This window comes from Podarcis muralis, chromosome 7 (genome assembly GCF_964188315.1).
Source record: "Podarcis muralis chromosome 7, rPodMur119.hap1.1, whole genome shotgun sequence".
NCBI lineage: Eukaryota > Metazoa > Chordata > Lepidosauria > Squamata > Lacertidae > Podarcis > Podarcis muralis.
Genome location: NC_135661.1, coordinates 60,945,471 through 60,966,431, shown reverse-complemented (window position 1 = coordinate 60,966,431; position 20,961 = coordinate 60,945,471). Strand labels below are relative to the sequence as shown.

Here is a 20,961-nt window from a genome sequence, read left to right as displayed (position 1 = left end):
TAAACTCTCCTTGGTAATGTGGGTTTTTTTCCATTTGTCTTCAATGGAACAGTCTCCTGAGCCATGTTTTGACATTGAAATGACACCTGGCCAGATAATTGACTGTGAAGATTGCTATGCACATCCACAGTGTGCTCAATTTAAATATCTCTTGGGATGACCGTAGATAGGGTTTTCTTAATGCTCACTGCTTGCTTCCCTGCCATATTTTGGGCCTGAAACAATTTCTCCCTTGGGCCATATTAACAACCCTAATTTGGGGATTTGGCTGCTGTTGGTGGGGTGGCAGGGGGAGAGAGAGGGAGTGGTATGCCTTTTGTTGCAGAGAGTTGGTCTTCTTCCTTAAGTTATCTGAATATACTCTTCTATTTCGCTTGCAGCACTCTTGTTCTTTCTGCTTATAATACTACATTTTGCGGTCTGGTTTGCATCCTCCACAGTAAGGGCTTATGCAGGCTAGTTAAGCAGAACTTTATTTACATACTGCTTAATGCTAAATTTGGCTTCTAATTGGTTTACAAAATATAAATATGGGGACTGCAGAATTGGGGACATTAGCATTTGAGTTGAATGCTGGCAGAAGCTGAACCCTGTTGGAGCAGCACACTTTACTCTGGATACAATCACATCAAGAGTCTGGTTTTAGGAAAGTAGGAAAGATATTTATTATTGGAATAAATGTTGGATAGGAAAGATGCTAGTTCTGTCTTGTTAAGGGAGGGAAGAGAAGTAGGAAGTAAGATCAGGTCAGCAATTAATAAGAATAAGAATAATCCACCCTTCACCCTAAAATCCCAGGGCAGGTTACATCATTAAAAACACTAAAAACCTACAATCATACAAATAAGGTGGGTCCTAAAAACGTGCACCTCAAGTGTCAAAAGCCAGGGTAAAAAAGTGCATCTTCAGCATTCTCCAGCAACTGTATAATGAAGTTGCTAGATGCACCTCCATAGGGAGGCAGTTCCACAGATTAGGGCTCACCACAGACCATGCCCTCTCCCGGGCGTCCACCCCCTGCCTGAGTCTCTATGAAGGCAGAGGAACTACCAAGCTGGTCTTCTTTGCCTATCTCAGAACCCAAGAGGGTCTCTAAGGAAGAAGGTGGTCTAAGTTACCAGTAACACTAAAGGAAGAACAACCCAGGTTGGGATAAGGACAGTCTAGGAAACTTGGCGCTTTCTCATGCAGATGCATTGGCCTACAGTGCAAGCTAGGTTGCACCTCAGTACTTCCAAGAGGTTCATCCTGATCAACATGGAGTGAAAATTAGTGATTTAGCCAGAGCCCCTGGCAGAAGTCAGAAGATGAAGGTGGTACAGGAAGGTTGACCCCCCTCCCGTGTTCCTCTTCTGTACATAATGGTCATTGAGATTTTGTCATTTTTAAAGCACTTTCCCACTTGGATAATGGTCAGGCTTGTAGCAATTTTGTTTCATGGGAGGTTGCATTTGGCTTGAACCTGTGGTTTTGTTTTTCTAGCGATTGCAACTGGGGCATAAGGCAGCACAAACGCTGCCACAGCAACCTTGAAGAGGGAAAGATACCTTGTAGAAGTGGGATGGCAGTGAACGAGGAGGTTTTATGCCTAAGCAGGCATATAGACTTCAGTGCTGAGAAAATGGGACAAAGGCAACAACAGAAGATTAATCAGATTGTGCGTAACATGGCTAATTGCAGGGTGTCCATTTGTGTGTATACCTAAGGTTGTTCTTTTGGCTTTGAGCAAACTTGATCGCCTGCCTGCCTGCCTGCCTGCCTGCAATATTTGCGTCTGAGTGAAGGCAGTTTGCGGGGCTGTTGCTGTGTTCTAACATTTATGTAGTGCAGAATGTGCTTGATGCTGTACATATTGCAGTGATGATGACTGTTCTTTTGCAAGATGAGCAGCCTGACCCACTGATTGCAGTGGAACATACTTCCAAGTCGGTAGCCCAATTTTTTGGTAATTAAGAACTTGAACTGCTTGTGCCTTCTGGGATGTTACAGTTGCAGAACACACTAAGGAAGCGACGAACCTTTTGCAGTCAACAATGGCATGTTTAATCTGGTTGAAACTTGAACTGGAGCCACTATAAACAAAGAAATAGATCCATGGGCAGCTTATTCTGGTTCATAGCAGCTATCTTAGTTTTTCTTGAGGGTGAGGGGGAAGTATGGCAAATAGAGGAACTGAAGGGCAAAGGCTGTTGACAGGTTTTTTCTCCAGACCATAAACATAGCTCCGGTTTCTTCAACCACGCTTGCTTCCTTTGCTTTGCTCAAGAAACCCTCCAACTGGCTGTAGCCAATGCTGTCGTCTTCAAAAGGTCCTGTTGCATTAACTTCCTGTGACTACACAGAGAAATGATGAAATTGTCCTTTATCGTTCCCAGTGCTTGATGGTAAAGCTGAGTCAAGGCTGCTCAGTGTGTGTTAATAAATGTGCTTGTTGAAACAAATTCATTTTGTTTTCCAGGCTGGAAAAACTTTTTTCATGTGGCCCCTACCCACAAAGGTTCAGTGCAAGATAACACTGCCACAGCACAAAATGGAATTGCTTAAATTGCAGTGATAACTTATACTACTGTTTTTGCAGTAGCACTAGAAAGGTACAGAATGTAGTGTTGGGTGCACAATTCAATTTTCCTAGAATCAGGACTATTACTTTTCGAAAAGCAAGATTCCAGCCCTTATGGTTGAGAATATATGCTTGAAAGCATGCAAACTATGCTTGTGAACTCTCAGAAGTGACATCTAACATGACCTACCGTGGCCCCGTTGTCCTGTCTAGTGGATATAAGGGCAAACTGCAAAAAATATGCTAAAATTTGCATAATTTATACAGGATGTAAAATGTTGGTTACCTTGAAATAATTTAAGCAGGGGTGTGTGCATTCACACGTAATATTAAAATGCACACACACACCATAAACCAGGCTGTAACTCTGACAAATCAGATGCTTTACATGCAGAAGTCCTGGGTCCAATCCCCAGCATCCTCATGTGGGGCTGGGAGGGAACCCTGTCAGATCCTAGAGAGCCACTGCCAGTAAATACAGACAATACTGAGCTAGATGTACCAATAAGCCAACTTCCATTGTTCCCCTTTAGCCTGTCATGCTTAGGCTTACTGTAGCTGCTGTCCCTGGCATGTCCGTCTTTAGTTAGGTTGATTGCTGCTTTGCCTTGGGTGGGGTGGTCCCCACTAAAAACATTTGTTTGCAGGACCCACACCTGTCTCGGCTTCTACCATCCCCAAATGCCTTTGCGACCCAACTCTCTTCTCTGCTGCCCATGGCAGCTGTTGATACTGTGTTCTGCCTGCCTAACATGGTCACTTGTGGTATTTCATATGCACATGAAGTGGGTTTCAATACAGTAGACCCACAACGTACACAGGGGTTACATTCCAGGGGTAGCACATAAAGCCAAAATCGCACATAGTCAAAACACATTGCATGCAATGAAGGGTGGATTTGCCATTTCCTCCCACTCTCCGGATGCTTGCCCCCTTTCCACCTTTTAAATAAAAACAAAAATCGCCTAGCAAGTAAAGCTGAATGTGCACAAGTTAAATGCACATAAGTTGCAGGTTTACTGTATTCTTGGAAACTACTGTGTTTTTCAGGATAGCTGCTTTGGTCACATTGTTCGCATGCAAATAAAGATGGATAGGCTTGTCCCACTGGTCTCCAGGAGCCTCACATACCCAGAAAAGGGCATTGTCTTTGGGCATGTTGCCTTGGGCCCAACCTGCCTTCTGATTTGTATTAACCCTACTGCGGGGTATGGATGCTGAGAATGGTTTGTCAAGCTAGCATTGGAGTTTTCTAAGCATGTGTGACATTCTCTGGCTTGCTTGTCTTTGAATCTTTAACACTAAACTGATCACGCTGCGCAGATGTACTGTATCTGATACTTCCCCTTCTCCAAACTCTTCCTCTCTACTTCCAGATCCACATCCCTTCTTTCCCACAGGTTCCTTTGGATCCAGAGCCACAGGTGACAAGAGCTGCAGGTTCTTCCCCAAGTGGAGCCCTCACCAGCTGATTATTGCAACTTCTACTGTGTCTGCTCATCAGGTCTTAAGGTTGCCCCCTAATTCCTCCTTTGGTTTGTCCAAACATCATTCCCCTGCCTTCCCCTGCTTCCTTCTTGCCCCAGTGTGTTGTGGGAATTTCCCCTTAAGTCCCTCTCTGAAATCCAACCCTCTTGCAGCACATTGCCAGGTAGATGGGAAGACCTTACCCTTCCTTACTTTTGTGATGGCGCACAGTTCTTGGTATTTAACCATAGCATTTATTCATTGCTTTTATCGTGTATACCGGTACTTGCCATAAGCAAGGTTGGAAGAGTATTTCAAATTCCAAGGCACAAGTACTTTTTTCCGTCCTGGGAGTGGAAGCTTCTGGGCTCTGGCCTTGGACAGACCTAAATAAATATTTCAGTACTCCTGGATGCCAGCTTGATTCAGATTTCTAGGTGGCTGGTAGCTTTCCAGCTTCTGCCTTGGAGCCTCTGATGCAGTCAGTTAACATCATATGTGGTTACCAAATCAGTTGTGCAAAGGGAGATGTCTGTTTTCATAGGCTGTTACCTAAGATATGTTTCCAAAAGTATATCTGGAGGGCAGATATTACCTGCTCTCAACTTGGGGTTGTCTTCTGGAGTTCCAGCTAAGTGCATAGCATTTGAGGGCTAAATTATATGTGCAGCTGCTCTTGAAGTGGTAAGGCTGGAAACAACTTTTGTATTAGTTTCTGTGTGGCTTTGTTTTCAGTGTGCCACCCTGCATTCCAAGCTATGGAAATGACAACTTTCTACATCTGCAATCTAACTGCCACTGTGTGGTTTCATTAGAGCTAGAAGGCAAAGCCGGTGATGTTTCAGAGACAGCAACATATCTAAAGCATATATAGGTGGTTTGATAAGGGAATGGCATGTGTGTGATGTAATTGTGTGACTGTCCACCTTTTGTGGAAGATTCGATATCCTAACTGAGCTGTACAGCTCAGTGTTCCTTAACATTGGTGGCAAGCCATTTGATGTTTTAGTTGGTCTTTGCCAGACTCCATTTTGCAGATGCCCTGTTTATGAACAATGAAATGTATACATTTTTTCCCCTGAGCTCATAGCATGGGCTGTATTGTGAAACTGGAGCCTCTAAATTTGTGTTTTGTGTGAAAGACAGCTGCTTTCTGTAGAAAATTGAACTTTCAATTTAATATTTTTTTCACAAAAAAAACCTGGCAGGTTGCCATAGTGATGAATGTATGAAATCCTTTTGGGAGATGTCAAAACGCCTTCATAAAACCCACATGCGTGGATACCAGTTTCTTTTGAAACAGAACCTGCTTGGAGTTTAACAGAGAGACTTGTCTGTCTGGGGAGTGATGAAAGCAAAGATTGTTTTCGTAAATATAGTCAAAATCTGACTTTGGGCAGCACACAGCATGAGCATATTCCTTGGCCGGTGAGAGATTATATCAATAAACTTGTGTCACTGTGATGGTGGGCTTTAACCATTAAATAATCTATGACCTGTTAAGTGGGGCCGGGGGGGGGGGACTGTTATGACTATTTTATTATTATGCTGTCAGTATGCTTTATATTATGTTTTTTATTATTGATGCTCCGTAATGTGTTCTTAGTGTTGTTAAGGACAAGATATTGGGGTTCGCTAATTAAATCATTTCCCAACTTTGGGTCTAGCCCTGTGGGTTCAGAATTGGTCAGGTTCAAGCACGAGACCAAAGCCAGGTTAAAGAAACAAAACAACAGCTAGTTAAGCCTGATCATTTATTGTTGCAACAAGCTTCCAACTCCTAAGCAAAAACAAGGAAGAAGAACCCTGAACAAAATGTTACATGAGTTTTGAAAGTTCCCACAACTTCTCATAATACATTTCACACAGTGTCGTCAAAACATCATAGCTACTGTTTTATTGCTGATTACAGTTCAAATCCTACTTGTGCGTTAATCTGATTATTGTTATGTTTCTTCAAATACTCAGCGAAGGGCTTTCACTCCTCTCAAAGTATAGATTCCTCCTGGTCTCTGATTTTTGTTGTCAAACTTGTCAACTCCATATACTCTGTCGGCTTGTTCAGCCGAACTTCCTTGGTTGGCATATCTTTGTCTTTCCACTTTTGTGCATATGTTACTCTTGCTGCTGTCGTTGAATACAGGAATAAATTAAGTAGCTTCTTAGGGATATCCAATTCCATTATTCCTAGAAGAAAGGCTTCTGGGGTTGGTTTAATTTTTTTTTTTTGGGGGGGGGGGACGTCTTAAACATCTTCTTTAATTCCATATATATTGTCTCCCAGAATTCTCTAGCCTTTTTGCAGGTCTGCTGCATGTGGAAAAATGTGCCTTCCATCTCTTGACACTTCCAACATAGGTTTGAACCATTTTTGTACATCCTGGCCAATTTACTTGGGGTCAGATATCTGACCCTGAAGGCTCATTCCTCCTAAGTATGAATTAGGTATGTGCTTAAACTTTCTGCTGGACCTTCATAGATTTGAATTTTTTTCTGGCAAATGGAGAAAAGGCCCTAGTCTATTGCTCCAGTGGTGGATCAGCCACCCTTTAAAACAATCCATTGTAGCCTTTAAAACCACTCACAATTGTAAATTGGCACAACCCACAATTTAAACAACTTTCCCTTCCCTCCCTCTTCTATATATGCAGTTGTGCCTTTGGGATTCGTTCCATTTGAAGGCCTAACAGTGTTTTCTTTCCCCCTTCTTGACTTGCCCTGGAAAACATGATGAGTATTTGAGATCATAAAATTGTAGGATAATATTTACCCCCTGCAATAGCCTTTGGTTAATATCTGAATTGTTGCTGCTACTTTGATTTAAGGTATAGGGAAAATGTGCATCTTTCACAGCGTAAAAAGCTGTTTCTTGGAATAACAGAGTTCTCTACACCAGGCTTCCCCAACCTGGATCCCTCCAGAACCACTGCTTCCATCACCCCTGATTATTGGCTGTAATTGGCTGGATCCAAAATATCTGGAGGCCCCAGTTTTGGGAAGGTGACTGTACACACTGTTTTTGGAGAAACATGTTAAGAAACTTGCTAATTTTGTTTTTTCTCTTGGACACTTGGGTCTTTTCAAGGCACAGGAGCTTAGCAGTAGGGATGCAAAGCCAATTTAATTGTTCCTTAGCAGCAGACATTAGAATCCCTTTTTGTTAGGAAGACAGTCTACTAAGGGATTCTTCCACAGCCATGGTTCGAATGTTGTTGGGAAGCCCTCAAGATTAAGCCCACAATCCAACTTGGTTTCGATCATATCCTTACTGGCTGTTCTCCTGTCCCAACAAGAGCAGGTACATACTTTCCATAACATCCAGACAAAAATTGTGCCGTCTTCCACTTCCCCTCACACCCAAGTTCCAGCATACATGCATTTTTAGTGCTGTGCGGCACCATGAGAGGTTGGCAGTACAGTTGCTGTTTCATTTGTGCATTTTTAAGTTGCTTTCATGGTGGAGCTGGCAGGCAGAGCTGCTTGTGTTCTGCTAATGTTTTATTTATATAGAAATCTTTCTCCACTTCCCAGCCCACTGAAGCCTGCACACCTATAGCCTAGTTAATCCTATTCAGGCATTTCTCTTGGATACTGTGATGTTCCTTGCTTCTTGTGTTTTGAAACAGGGGTGGGCAGCCTTCGAGCCAAGAGCCAGATGCAGCTCTCCAGGGCTATTTGCAGGTCATGAGCATCACTGGTTCTGCTTCATTCCATCCTCTAGTGCTTTGGCCTGCCTGGAATGTGTCTCTGAAATGTAGTGATGCCTCTAGCATACCTGGATGGAGAAATGGATGTCTCTATAGAAACCTATGACTTCTATGTGGCTGGAATGTGGCCTGCCATACTAATATTGCTTCACTCTTGACTGCCATGCGGCCTCTGGAATGTTGCCCATGAGTAAATGCGGCCCCAGACTGAAAAAGGTTCTCCATCCCTGCTCAAGACCTCTGTGTTGTAGATTTCAAGTAATTCTATGGAGTCATGAAAATGCATCGACACTGGAGAGGAAGGGGTTGGCGGTTATAAATTTTGTGTTTTATGTCACGCTTTCCCCAAGCATTCACAGTGGTGGTGTTGGCCATGGTTTTGTTTCTCCAAAGTCTGGCTTGTTGTCCAGTGGTTTGTGCATTTGTTGCTTGTGAGCTTGTGGGTTGGGGTGGACAAATAAAGCGGAGCCCAGGGTGGCAAGCAGAGTGGCAACACGATATAATTAAAGCCTATTTTGGTATTAAGTGGTACTTCGAGTTACAAATGCCTCAGGTTACAAACTCCGCTAACCTGGAAGAGTTACCTCGAGTTGAGAACTTTGCCCCAGGATGAGAACGGAAATCGTGTGCTGGTGGTGCAGTGGCAGCAAGAGGCCCCATTAGTGAAAGCACGCCTCTAGTTAAGAACAGTTTCAGGTTAAGAATGGACCTCCAGAACGAATTAAGTTCATAACTAGAGGTACCACTGTAATGTAATTTAAAATAAATTAAATTTAAGAGCATTAAAAACATTTATTTGCTATCCTGAGCTCCATTGGGAGGAAGGGAGGGATAAAAATATATTTATTTAATTTATTTATTACAGTTGCATACCCTCATAGCTAATAATTTCAAAGTTGCCAGGAGCAGCACGTTTCAACCATCAACTGCCTGGGTGAGCAGGAATGCTTTTAAAATTCTGCCTGAATGTTAATAATGAGGGAGACAAAATTCACCTCACCAGAGATGGTTTTGCACAGATAGGGAAACGCCACAGAGAAAGCCCTATCATGGGTTAATGCCAAGAGGGCAGCACCCAGCAGTGGTGCCACCACCAACGAGGCCTCCGTTGCTGATTGTAGGTTCAGAGATAGTAGATATTGGGGGGGGGGGGCGGAAGCCCCTTTTATGTATATATTGATTTACTGAATAGCTTTAGATTCTGTTTTTTATCCAGCACCTTCAAAGCTGCCCTTACATCATTTATGAAACAGAAATGAAAAAATAAAACAGACTTCCTGTTTTAGATTGTGAAGGATAGGGAAGAAAAACACCTTTAAAATCAACTTAGTTGGTGGCAGTTGATCTCTCCCTTAAGTTTTGACTCTTGTGCCTGCAGAAGCCAAGAAGCTAAACTGGAAATTGGCTCTTAATAGTAGGACACAATTAAAACAATTAATGTTTTCATTATGTCTGCTTAAGCTTTTTCAATGGAACTGTGCATACAGGTGGTGGAAATGAAAAACAAATCTTCCCTACCAGCATGATATTCTGAATTGGTGTATGTCCCCCATCTACTGTCTCAATGAAGGGGGGAGAGAAGGGGGGGGTCAGATGTTTCCAGCATTTGCATCTCTTAGCGCAGGCTAGAGCTGTATGTGAATCAGTTGGTGCTAACCCTCAAGGTGATGAAACGGCTTTATCTAGATTACTAATCCTTTCCAACAAAGTAAATGCTAAATATAACAGGGACTTTAGACCTAACCCTAAATGATTCCTAGCTAACTTTCAGGGCTAAAAATAACTTATAATATGTGGTTACCTAGGTTCTCTTTTCATTCAAACGCTTGACTTCTTTGGCCTCTGAGGTTTTGGGTGCAGGCATGCCAACAGGACTGGACCCCCTGCATCTTCCCCCTAGCTAGGCAACCTATTGGCAGGAATCAGCAACCTATTGCTGCTTATTTTAGCCTGGCCTATCTCACAGGGCTGCTGAGAAGATAAAAAGTGGGAGGGGAGAAAAATGTACACAGTCTTGAGCTCCTAGAAGGAAAAGTCTTACCCATAGGCGCTAGGGGTGCAGGGCACTCAGGCACCAGGCTCGCAGGAGTGCCAGACCGAGAGTCCAGGGCCCGAGAGTTGAGTCCGGGCAAGAGCCTGCCCATCGGTCAGAGCACCATGGCGGGCTCTGCTGCTGCGGTGCGAGTTTGGGGGCGACCAAGCCTGCAAGGCCCTGAGGTGGCCGGCCGACCGGCTCTGCCCTCCTGCGCGCCTGGGACTGGGCAACCTGGGGGAGGGGCGCTGGGCGGATCTTTGCACCCCGGCGCTGCATATGCTTAAGACAGCCATGGGAAAAGCAAGACATAAATGCAGAGCCAGCAAGAAAAGTGAGGTGTAACTATATCATGTGACTGGCAGCAGCTCTGCAGAGTTTCAGGCAGGAGTCTTTCCTGGTCCTATGTGGAGTTGCCAGAAATTGAACCTGGGGCCTTCTGCATGCCAAGCAGATGCTCTGCCACTGAATTGCAGCCCTTCCCAATACTGCTGCACTCAACTGCCTCTGTGGCTGGACTTGAAGACTTGCGATTCTATTCCTTTAAGGATCTGCCTGTGCAAAGCAGCGTAGGCGAGAAACCGTTTCTGTCCCACACCGCTGGTTGTATTCAAAGCAGCTGATTATTCAGTTTCAAGGGCACATGGACAAAGTGAGCAGCACTTTGCAGCCTTGTGTAGTGACTCCTCTCTTGCTCTGCAGTGGGCTTCCTAGCTGGCTTGTGTGGGAAAGAGTTGTGGTTGGCTTTGCAATGAATGAAACTCAATTCATATTTGGGTGGGGGCTCCCAAATCACAGATTTGCAGCAAGTTTTTTTTAATGAGGTGCATCCCCCTCACCTGCAGTCTGCACCTTAGTCTCTTCACATGTGTAAACCAGACCTAAGTGCAGATGGGAGCAATGTCTAGAAAGTGTACAATGTCCTTCGCCCTGTGATTTATGCAGAGGCCTTTGCATACAGAGAAATCTTCCACTCCTGCCTTTGAAAAAGAATGCTGCTTCTTGTTCTAAGATGGTGCTCTGAAACTCATGCTTTTCTTATGGATTCCTAGTCAATGTGGTTGGGATAGACAGATTTTTGGACCTGTTAAATAATTTTAAAAAATGAAACTGTCTTTTCCTGCCTGCACCTGTTTTGTCCCCCACCTCTCCAGTCCTGTGCCTGTTTTTTAAGATAGAAAGCATGGTCGGATTCTTTCCCAATCCCTCGTTTCTCCAGCATGGTTGTGACCTTTGGTAATGAATGTGTTAAAGCCAGCCTACATTGCAGATGGAAACTCTTCAGCCCCTGCCTGGCTTGCAGCAGTTTTCAGGGCAGAGCCCATCATAACTAGCTTGATGCTCAGAAGTGCTCCTGTGACCACTTCCTTTGTACTTTTGCAGGGCCAAGATGGGCGTCATGGAATATTGGTGTTTTCATCTGCATACGTTGCGCCGGAATCCACAGGAACCTGGGTGTCCACATATCCCGGGTAAAATCTGTCAATCTGGACCAATGGACACAAGAGCAAATACAGGTTAGTAACAAAAAACTATCTTCCTTGTATGTGGGCTTCATTTTTGAGGACCATTCAGCTTCTCCTCTGCAGTTCTGTATCTCTGCTTATATTAATATGGGGAACCTTGGCCTTCTTTTCTCAAATGGCAGATGAGAAGGGAAAACGTGAGCCTGGACTACTCGGGTGCTCCTCCATGCAACCTTCCCCCCACTCCCTGCCCCCAATAGTTAGAAAACTCATGTGCTGGAGCATAGCTTTGTGCTGGAGTGTAGCTCTGTTTTTTGCTTAGAACCCCAAGAGCTGCCAACCAAAGCAGATCCAGCAAGCCTGAAGTCTGCCCTCCAGAAGGGATCTGGTAGGTAGTGCTCCTTAAGGAGAGGAGTCTGAACAAGAGTAAATCGAGCTTGTGTGCAATTACTCAGAGATTGTCATTGACATGCTCTGCAGTTCAGCTCTTGCTTTTTATCAGTGTGCTTGAGATCTAGGACATCATTGTGTTATGCAAATCAGGCTATGCTTGCTGCAGTGCTTACACACTCTGTAGAAAGTAAAAGAGAGAGAGAGATGGTTGTATTAGACCCAAACAAAATTATCCAGCCTGAATCAAACCATCAGTATTACAATGCCCTGCCCAATCTGTACTTCAGTTGATATTCCTAACTCTCGAGTGAGTGAGGATGAACTTCTCTCTCACAAGTACTGAAGAATAATTGCAAATGTATTCCTGGCAGTGTTCTCTGTTCCTTGCCTTGACTTTAATAAAAACTAAAATTGAATAACTGTGCTGAAAAAGTGGCATAGTCCAAGGAAAGCTGAACTGTGGGAAGTTTGAGGCAGGCAGCGATGTGAATGGGCAAGACAAATACAGATGCAAGCACTTGAGAATATATCAGGCATCCACTTTGGAAGGAGAGGAGAATTAAAATAAATCTGTCCTATTGCAAAAGCAAAAAGTGTTCCTTGTTGAAAGAACAAAAACTGCAAGAAGCCTGCTCTTTGTAGCCATTAGGAGCTGCAGCCATTTTCTGCTGATCTGTCAGAAATTGAGGACATGAATTAACTAAGTCACCGTTACCGATGACTCTGCAGATTGGTGTAGGAGCACCTTTCAGAAACTGCTTTGGCAGACTTTGAAAACTCTCATCTCCTTCATGCCAGCACAGAGCAGGCTCTGTGATACTCCTGCATTCTGGGTTCCATAAAATGTTTTATGCTCAAAGTGAAGCAATGGCAAGAATAGCCTAACTGGCAGCACCCGATTCCATGCAATTATTGAAGGTTTCTTGCTTCTGTTCCAGTGCATGCAGGAGATGGGGAATGGCAAAGCAAATCGTCTCTATGAAGCTTACCTTCCGGAGAACTTCAGGCGACCTCAGACGGACCAGTATCCTTCCTCTGCCTCTCTTCTCCCAGCATATTGATGCTAAGACTTTGTTGCATGGAGAGCATCTCACTAATCTCTGAATGCATACTTTTGAAGGGAGCAGAAGTCTACCTTAAATGGAATGTATAACTTTTTAAAATATTTGTTAGAGTCTGTATTCATTGAGGCCTCTCTGTTACTTGGCACTTTTTGGAAAATTAGGCTGCAGAAGGTGCTGTTACTAGAGGGGTGACTGCCCACAGCAAAGCAGACGGATGCTGCGGGTTTGTCCCATTTTGTGACTACGGGTCTTGAATGCAGGGCCAGCAAAACAGGTGGTGAAACTTCATGTGCTCTCCTCTCCCTGCAGTCATGATCTTGGTCCCACTCCCACTGGGTCAAACGGGGGGTTGCTACCATGGTGCCCATTGGTGCAGTTGTGCCTTTGAGGTCTTCCCCTGGCACCTGTGCCACCTTTGAGCCGTATTCCTATAAATCCCCCTTGGTCTTGAGATGGTGAGGGTGGTTACTTTTCTCACCCATGAAAAGTCCATAGAGCTGGAGTTGGAAGAGTGGTGTTTTCTCACTTCCTCTTTCAGTTCTAGGTGCTTTTTTTAACGCTCAGCTTAATTATACTGTATCCAAGATTCCTTGGAAAAGTGAAGTGTGTGTGTCTCTCTGCAAGGCAGGGGGGGCTGATCAAAGGGAGGGAAGAGAGAACTGACTGGAGTGGGTGGTGCACAGCATTTGCTCAAAAAATCTTGGCGTGTGTTGCGCATTCCAAGGCTATGGCCTCTGCATTTCTAATTGTCAAGCTCAGGCCCAGGGGACTAATGCAGCCCTTCTGTCTAGCCCTCAGACTCCCTCCAGGCCACACCACCTCTGCTTGCACCCTGAGTGTTTTTGCCCAGCTGGTACATTCACTTGAACTTGGATAATGCTTCTGGCTTGGATGGAGGATAGAGAGGGATGTGTGTGTAAAAACTAGCCTACCATACAAAAGTAAAAACATTTGTTGTTCTGCCCACCTTTGCCTCTGGCCTCACCTGCCACTGTCATGTGGCCCTCAGAAGGTTGCCCAGACGGGAATGTAATTATTGGGCTTAAAATGGTATCCCCACCACAGTCTAGGTAGATTGGAGGCGAAAGCCCCATAAAAGGCACTGGGTTGCTGCTGGATCTGCACATGTCCTGTAGCTCATACGAGTAAGGCACTGTCACCACCTCTGCTGGACTTGGCTGGCAAGCACAGCTATAGCAACTGAGCCAAGGATCCTGGTGGTCAGTGTCTACCTTTTCAACAAGAATAGAGAAGGTGTGGGTCAAACCATGCCATGACAGAGGTCTAGTTTGTGCTACAATCTTGCTGCTACCTAACCATGTTGTGCACAAGCTGTCAACCCTTCCTTGTTCTTCTTTAACTGACGTCCGTGCAGAGCAGTGGAGGGCTTTATCAGGGACAAATACGAAAAGAAGAAGTACATCGACAGAAGCCTTGACATCAACGTGTTGCGAGTAAGTATTAAATGCATTAGAATGCTTGCTGCATCCTGAATATATGATGTCCATTAAGTCCCATCTAACCCAGTCCTGTTCATTCTGACTGGCAGTGCTCCTTTTAAGGCAACCTTCCCCAGCATAATGCCCTCTGAATGTTTTGGACTACAACTTCCATTACCTTGTGCCATCTGGGGATGATGAGAGTTGTAGTCCAAAGCATGGAAGGAGCCACACTGACTACCCCCAGTGTAAGACCTCAGACAGAGAGTTGTCTTTTCCAGTCTGGCTTCCCAAGATCCCTGGATTTGAATCTGGGATCTGCTGCATACAAAGCAGTGGTATAAATTCAAGAGTATAAAGCCATAATCTGGACTAATTTGTTAGCATGAGACAGCCAAACTGTTGGTGGCCCAGGTTTTGGAAGAATTTTCATCTAAACTGTCCTTTTATGGTAGAAAGGATGAGAGTTCTTCACCTCCCCCCCCCAAAAAAAAAATCCAGTTGAGCTTGCCAGAGGCTGCCATCTTGGTCAGCACACTGGGACTTTAGACTACCTGAACCTTTTTTGCATTTGCTCAGCAGCCAGATGTGGCTACTGTGTCCTCTTGCAAATTGGAGAAGTTGAAAGGGAATAAGCACCAACACATGTCCCATTTCTGACGTAATATGGCTGGAAACTAGGAATGCTTCGCTTTTGTTGGGGAAGTGTGGTGTGGTTTAAGGGGTTTTACATTTGCCAGACCAGCTGGGCTTTCTGTCCCACTGGCCTGGAAAAGACAATGTCATGTTCAGCTACCTTCCTCACTCTCTCACTGCTTCATTTGATTGTATACACAGAGAGAAAAGGATGACAAATGGAAAAAAGAGATAGCCTCAGGGAAAAAGCTGGAGCCAATAATCTTTGAGAAAGTGAAAATGGTAAGACAACCCTTCCTTCTGCTGTGTGTGGTTGTTCCTGAACTTCAGATGGACAGATGGGGACGTGTTAATATCTGGGACTGTAATTTTATGCTCCGTGTATCTTTTGTTTAGTTTTTCGTTGGGAATTTGGGTAAACCCTCTTTATGTACAGAACTAGCATGTGTTCTTTTACTTTGGTAGTAGGCAACCAGATGCCCTTCAAATGTTGTTGGACTCCAACTCCCAGGCAGCATGGCCCAGTAGTCAGGTATGATGGGAGTTGTAGTCTGACAATATCTAGAGTGCTCCATATTGCTTGTCTCCAGTTTACTTAGTAGGTTTATTTTCTGCTTTTCAAACAGCCTCCAAACATTTGGAAAAGCTTTTCAAACTGGAGGCAGCTTTTGACAACATGTGAAGGAAACATTTGGCAACCTAGTACCTTCAAGATGTTTTGGACTACAACCTCCATCAGCCCTAGCCAGCATGTAGTCCAAAACGTCTGGAGGGCACCAGATTGGCGAAATCTGCATCAAAGTAACTGAGGGGCTTTTTACTCTATTTGGCTCAGCCTCAGAAGAAAGACGACCCTCATGCCAGGAAAAGTCCTTCCAGATCTTCTGAGCCCGTCATGGACTTGCTGGGACTTGGTAAGGTTACGTGCGCTTTGGAGCTTTTTCTTTGTCCAAATGCACCTTGGTGTCATGTTCTGTACATGATAACACACACTGTAGGTGCTGGAAACAGGTTAACTAGCTGCCACAGGGTATTGTGTCCACTCTTGTGTTCCCTTGAACAAAGGGCTTTTATCCATAAGGAAAACACACATGGCAGGCAAGCCTCTTTGAAAGACAGCTTGTGCCTGATTTTAGTGCCCATCCTCTGCAGTGTGAGATGTGGGGGAGCATCTGGTGTGTTGTTGTATGCTCCCAAGCTTATGTAGAGTCAGGCCCTGCACTACCCCTGTGTGAACTGTGTGTCACCCAGAATCCTCTGCAATGCATCAACACGGGAACCAATCCTGTTTGGTTTGGGTGCACAAATGGGTTCTTTGCTGGGAACTCACTTGTGTAGCTGAAGAAAGCAGGATTGAATTTCCTGCTCATCCGTTGATGTGTAGGGAGTTCAAGCCTACTGGTCACTCACTATCTCTCCCCACTTTAAGAGGTGGGTGGTCCCAACCACCTGTTAAAATTGGAACACATGATGGGTGGGAATAAATTTCTGACCCACCAAGCCAGAAAGGTTCCCCACCCCTACTGCAGACAGTGCTGAGATAGATGGGCCAATTACCTATCTCTGTATAAGGCAGCTTTCTGTGCTATACTTCTGTGTTTCAGTGAAGCATAAAAATCACTGCCTTCAAAGTTCCAAGACCAACCTCTCCTATAAAGACTCTGGCCTAACCTTTTAATCCTTCATTCTTCATCCTCGACTGAAATGGAACTGCATAAACGACATTTGCTGAAACACTCAGGAATGAGACTGGGTGTTCCAAGAGAGCCCATGGCTTAGTCTGTCTCCCTTCCCACACTCCTGGGACTGCCTTCCTCCAAAGATCCACTTTGAACACAACATAAAATGCAACATCCTTGTTCTTGCCTTCTTCCCCTGCCTGCACCATTGCCAGTCAGCAGTGTGGGTGGAGAAGAGCACAGCAAGGTGATGTCATACTCTGTGTGGTATTAAAACTAGGCATTCGTGAGTAAGAGGAGGCAGAAATAACAAGTGCTGCTCCCTAGAGAGGCCACAGCAACAAATCCTTTGGGATGTTTCAGTGCTACCTCTACCTTTCAGTAGACGTTCCTGGATCTACTTCCACCCATTGTTTCTTTTGGAAGAGCCTACAGAGATCTGGTCGCTTTGGTAGATTGCAAAGCAGATTGTTAGGCAGGATTTGCAGGTATACCTGTGCAGAAAGGGGTGCTTCAGGTTCCCTCAGGTGAGCATGCTCCTGGCAGGTGGCCTCTTGGCAGCATGGATCACACCATTGGCATTGGCAATAGGATTCTGTGACCTGCCTGGGTGGTGGGCTCCAGTGTAGTATAACTTGTCTCTGCCTCTACATCATTGTGCTTTTGCATAGGGGTTTTGCACACCCATAACCTGGCAGGTGCTTTGGCATGCAGAAGACCCCAGGTTCAGTCCCTTGTATGCCCTATCAAAAGGGCTTCCAGCACAGTAGTTCTCTCTACCTGAAACTTTGAAGATCTGCTGCCTGTCGGAGTAGGCTTTACTGAGCTAGACTGTTGGTGTAGGACTGCCTTTGAGCTGAAAGTGAATTAGATATTCTATTCTTCTGTTTTCTGCAGCTCACACAGTTCTATCTGGCACCAAGGTTTAGATCCTAGCCCATCTCACTGTTACTCTTTAAAGATGATGAAACATTTAAGGGAGGGGGACGACAAAGCAAAACTGCAAGCCATGCATGAAATTCCTCTTATCCTGGCTGCAGCAGCTCACCTCCCTCTTAATGAGGTTAAGGAACAGCTGCAGATATTGCTCTCTGCATTACTCTCCCTTCTGCACTTGCTCTCTTCTTTCCAGATTATGTGGCATGTAATATTCTGCCTTTGCTCCCTAAGAGTTGTCCCCTGATGGGGACTGGGGCACAGGAACATATCCTTTGAGGTACTGAAATTCTGCCTCTGCAGCAGAAATCACCAAATTGAGTCTTCTCTGAGCTGCAGCTGCTACCCAGCACTGCAACAGAGCTTGTGGTCTCAGTTGCTTCTGGAGGATCAGCAAAGTGAAGAGCGTAGCTTGGTTTAAAGGACACCGTGGCCCAAATTAATATACACCATGAGCCATTGGGGTTGGGTTAGTGGTGGGTGCCTAGTTTAGGGTGGAGATCATGACAATTCCAGCCTGCCTTTTTCAAAAAAAGATAGATGGCTGGTGGGGGGAGGGTGTGGATGGGCAGCACTAATGTTTGTGGCAGTTTCTCCTTTTATATCCTGAAGCCAATGCTTTGTGTCTTCCCCAAGTCCTGCATAGATTACAGTATATGGAGTAAAATTCAGCTTCCTAAGAATCTTACATTTCATGTAAAAAAATTAAATCAAATTTGTAGCCCCTCTGGCAGGGATGGTGAATCCCTGTGGCCCTTCAGACACAATTGGACTCCCAACTCCCAATATCTCTGGCCATTAGCCATTCTAGCTGGGACTGATAGGAGTTGAGAGTCCAACAACATCTGGAGGGCCATAAATCCACCGCCTGCTGCCAGCATAGCTGCCAAGTTACACTTGTACATGTGTGAGCAATGCCTGATGAAACCTCGGAAGCCAGAGGTAATGGGGAGGCTGAATAGGATTTCATTTGGTCTAGGTGATGGGACTTTGCTCTGTGTAGCTCCTTGCCCTCCATGTGAACACAGCAACAGATATAATCCATGCTGAGAGAACTCACCCTAATTTGCACAATTTTCATATAGCTAGAGGGATTTGATACATCTTGTTGTTTGGGGTCAAAAGGCCCAAGCAAGTGGCGGGCCAGCTGGTGATTGGGCCGCTGGCCACCAGTGGATTTCTACTGGATTTGGATTAGTTAGCCCCCCTTTCAGGCTGTTCCCATTACATTCCTCTTTTCCAGATGTTCCTGTTTCAACGACCCTCCCCAATGGCAGATCAAGTAGCTGTTTAGAGAAGGACTTGGACCTGTTTGCCTCCATGACCTCTGAGAGGAAGGTGAGAAAAGTAGAATACCCAACAGCCCATGTACGAAAGGAGGAGGAAGATTCATGTTGATGAGCTGGTGTACCCTTGCAGCCAGCTTCCAAATGCTTGTATATTGTTGCATCTCACTGTTGTTAAATCAAATTGAGTAGCAAAGAAAGCTTGGCTGACATGTTCTGCTTTCAGTGTTTGATTGCAACATCAGTGGTGAATTGCATATACAGTAGAACCTCGGTTGTCGAATACTTCAGAAGCTGAATGCTGACAACCCGGAAGTGAATGCTGCTGTTTTCGAACGCGCCTCAAAAGTCAAAAGGCTTCTGAGGCGCATTTCCCCATTTTTTAAAGGAATTTGCTGACTGGCAATTGCACCTCGGTTGTCGAACGTTCTGGAAGTCGAACGGTCTTCTGGAACGGATTACGTTCTACAACCGAGGTTCCACTGTAACTAGATTCTGGTTACACATTACTTAACAGGTAACCCTGTGCAAGTCAGGCTCTTCCTCTTGAGAATTCTGAAGATCCTCTCAGGCAGGCAGAAAAAGCTAGAGGCCGACTGTGGAGCTGTTGACCATCTTTCTCTCCATTGTCTATCTGCTCTTATTTGTCCCTGATGGACTATCTGGCTGAGATTTCAAAGAGCAGCAAATCCACTTTTCTTTTGTCCTCCACTTTTCATCTGTTGCATGGGAATGGCAATATTGTCCTACCATGCAGAGCTGCTGTGTAAGGACTGTAAATTGGTTTGTTGTGCATTACCTTGAGGACCTTTTTGGTCACAGAGAATGAGATACAGTATCTCAAATATTTTTGTGAAATGCTTTTGAATGTTTAGGGAGAATGCTGTATCCCTTGTTTTCTCCCTCCCTCCACCATTGGGAATAAACATGGTACATTCTCTTGCCAGGTTGTTGGCTCTATGCCCACAGCTGGGAGTGCTGGTTCTGTTCCTGAAAACCTGAACCTTTTCCCAGAGCCTGGAAGCAAGTCAGAAGAAATGGGGAAGAAGCAGCTCTCAAAGGATTCTATCCTCTCCTTATATGGCTCCCAGACCCCACAAATGCCTGCACAAGGTACCCAGTGAGGGATGGAAAGGGTAGGGGAAAGATCCTGTGGCCAGTTATCGCTAATGCTATATTTGGGGAAGGCGAATGAATGTAACCAGTAGAGAATAATTTTGTAAGTGGTTAACTCATTTGCTGGGTTTGAAGCATAAAGTTGCATTGTTTGGTGCAGCTTCTAAATTTAGGAAAGGTTTTGTTCAAGTTGGTAGACTGTCATGGAGATGTTCTAATGGTAAAGCTAGGAAGGCTTGTTGAATATGCAATTGGTTTTCTTGAAGAGTTTGTGTCAATGTTTTATGTTGGTTTTTTCATGTTGCTGGGGCTATGACAGGCAAGTAAAGTGCTTCTCCTAGATGCTGTGGTGATATCTAATGTTAATCATACTCCGAATAAGCCCACTGAAATCACGAGTTAGGCAATTTAATAGTAGAAATTGATGGACTTATTGTTTGATTTATTGACCATCCAGTACAAAGCATCTCTAGGTGGGGGGGGGGGGGGAATCTCCGTGAAGTTTAGCAATAAAGCAGTGCGCTCTCTCTCCTACGCCCCCCTTCCAAAACAGCATTAAGCATGGTTATCGAAAGCCTGGAAGAAGAGATACTTTGTAACTGGGCACCAAAAAGTTATTAATTTTGGCACCTAGTCCAGGCAGTCCTTGCTGGGGAGAGCATTCTACAGCCATTTGCAGTGGGGGAGGGACAGCAGCTGAAAAGGGTCTACACTGCATCGGATTTAGTTTGATATCCTGTATTTGGATAGCAGTGGTGTGGCTAGCATTCTGATGCAGCCCTCATCTGACACTGTTAACTGCTTCACCACGCTGCATGCAAAAGAAGTAGTTGCACTCTCCTCCTCCCACTCCCTGTCTCCATCATCACAGACTGTTTTACGTCATTCACACCCTTTGAGGGCACTTTTCTAGGCTGCAGAGGAGGAATGCATTACTAGTCTTTCGTCCCAAGGTTAGTTGCTGATTTGGATGTGCATATGCGAAGAGGTGATTGTCTCTTCCTCTTGCCCCACCCCCAATTCCCAACCTTGCTTCTTGATTACAATTGGTGTGACTCACACAAAATGTCAAACTCTGATGCCCATAGAAAAGAAAGGCTGCCTTGTTGGATCGTCAGGCATAAAGACAGCATGTCAGCAGAGAAATCGAAATAACCCAGACTCCTCCCAGGACTCCCTT

The 20,961-nt window shown here is 44.9% G+C and overlaps 1 protein-coding gene across 3 annotated transcripts in view; it reads left to right on the top strand.

Annotated features, from left to right (window-relative positions):
* SMAP2 (small ArfGAP2) overlaps window positions 1–20,961 on the top strand; it is a 28,886-nt gene that overhangs the window by 4,374 nt on the left and 3,551 nt on the right. For all 3 annotated transcript variants that reach the window (XM_028738986.2, XM_028738984.2, XM_077931928.1), the window contains 7 exons: window positions 11,150–11,283; window positions 12,564–12,649; window positions 14,065–14,143; window positions 14,966–15,046; window positions 15,600–15,678; window positions 18,623–18,717; window positions 19,613–19,778. In XM_028738986.2, the coding sequence (XP_028594819.2) occupies window positions 11,150–11,283; window positions 12,564–12,649; window positions 14,065–14,143; window positions 14,966–15,046; window positions 15,600–15,678; window positions 18,623–18,717; window positions 19,613–19,778 (720 nt within the window). The remainder of the gene's footprint in view (window positions 1–11,149; window positions 11,284–12,563; window positions 12,650–14,064; window positions 14,144–14,965; window positions 15,047–15,599; window positions 15,679–18,622; window positions 18,718–19,612; window positions 19,779–20,961) is intronic.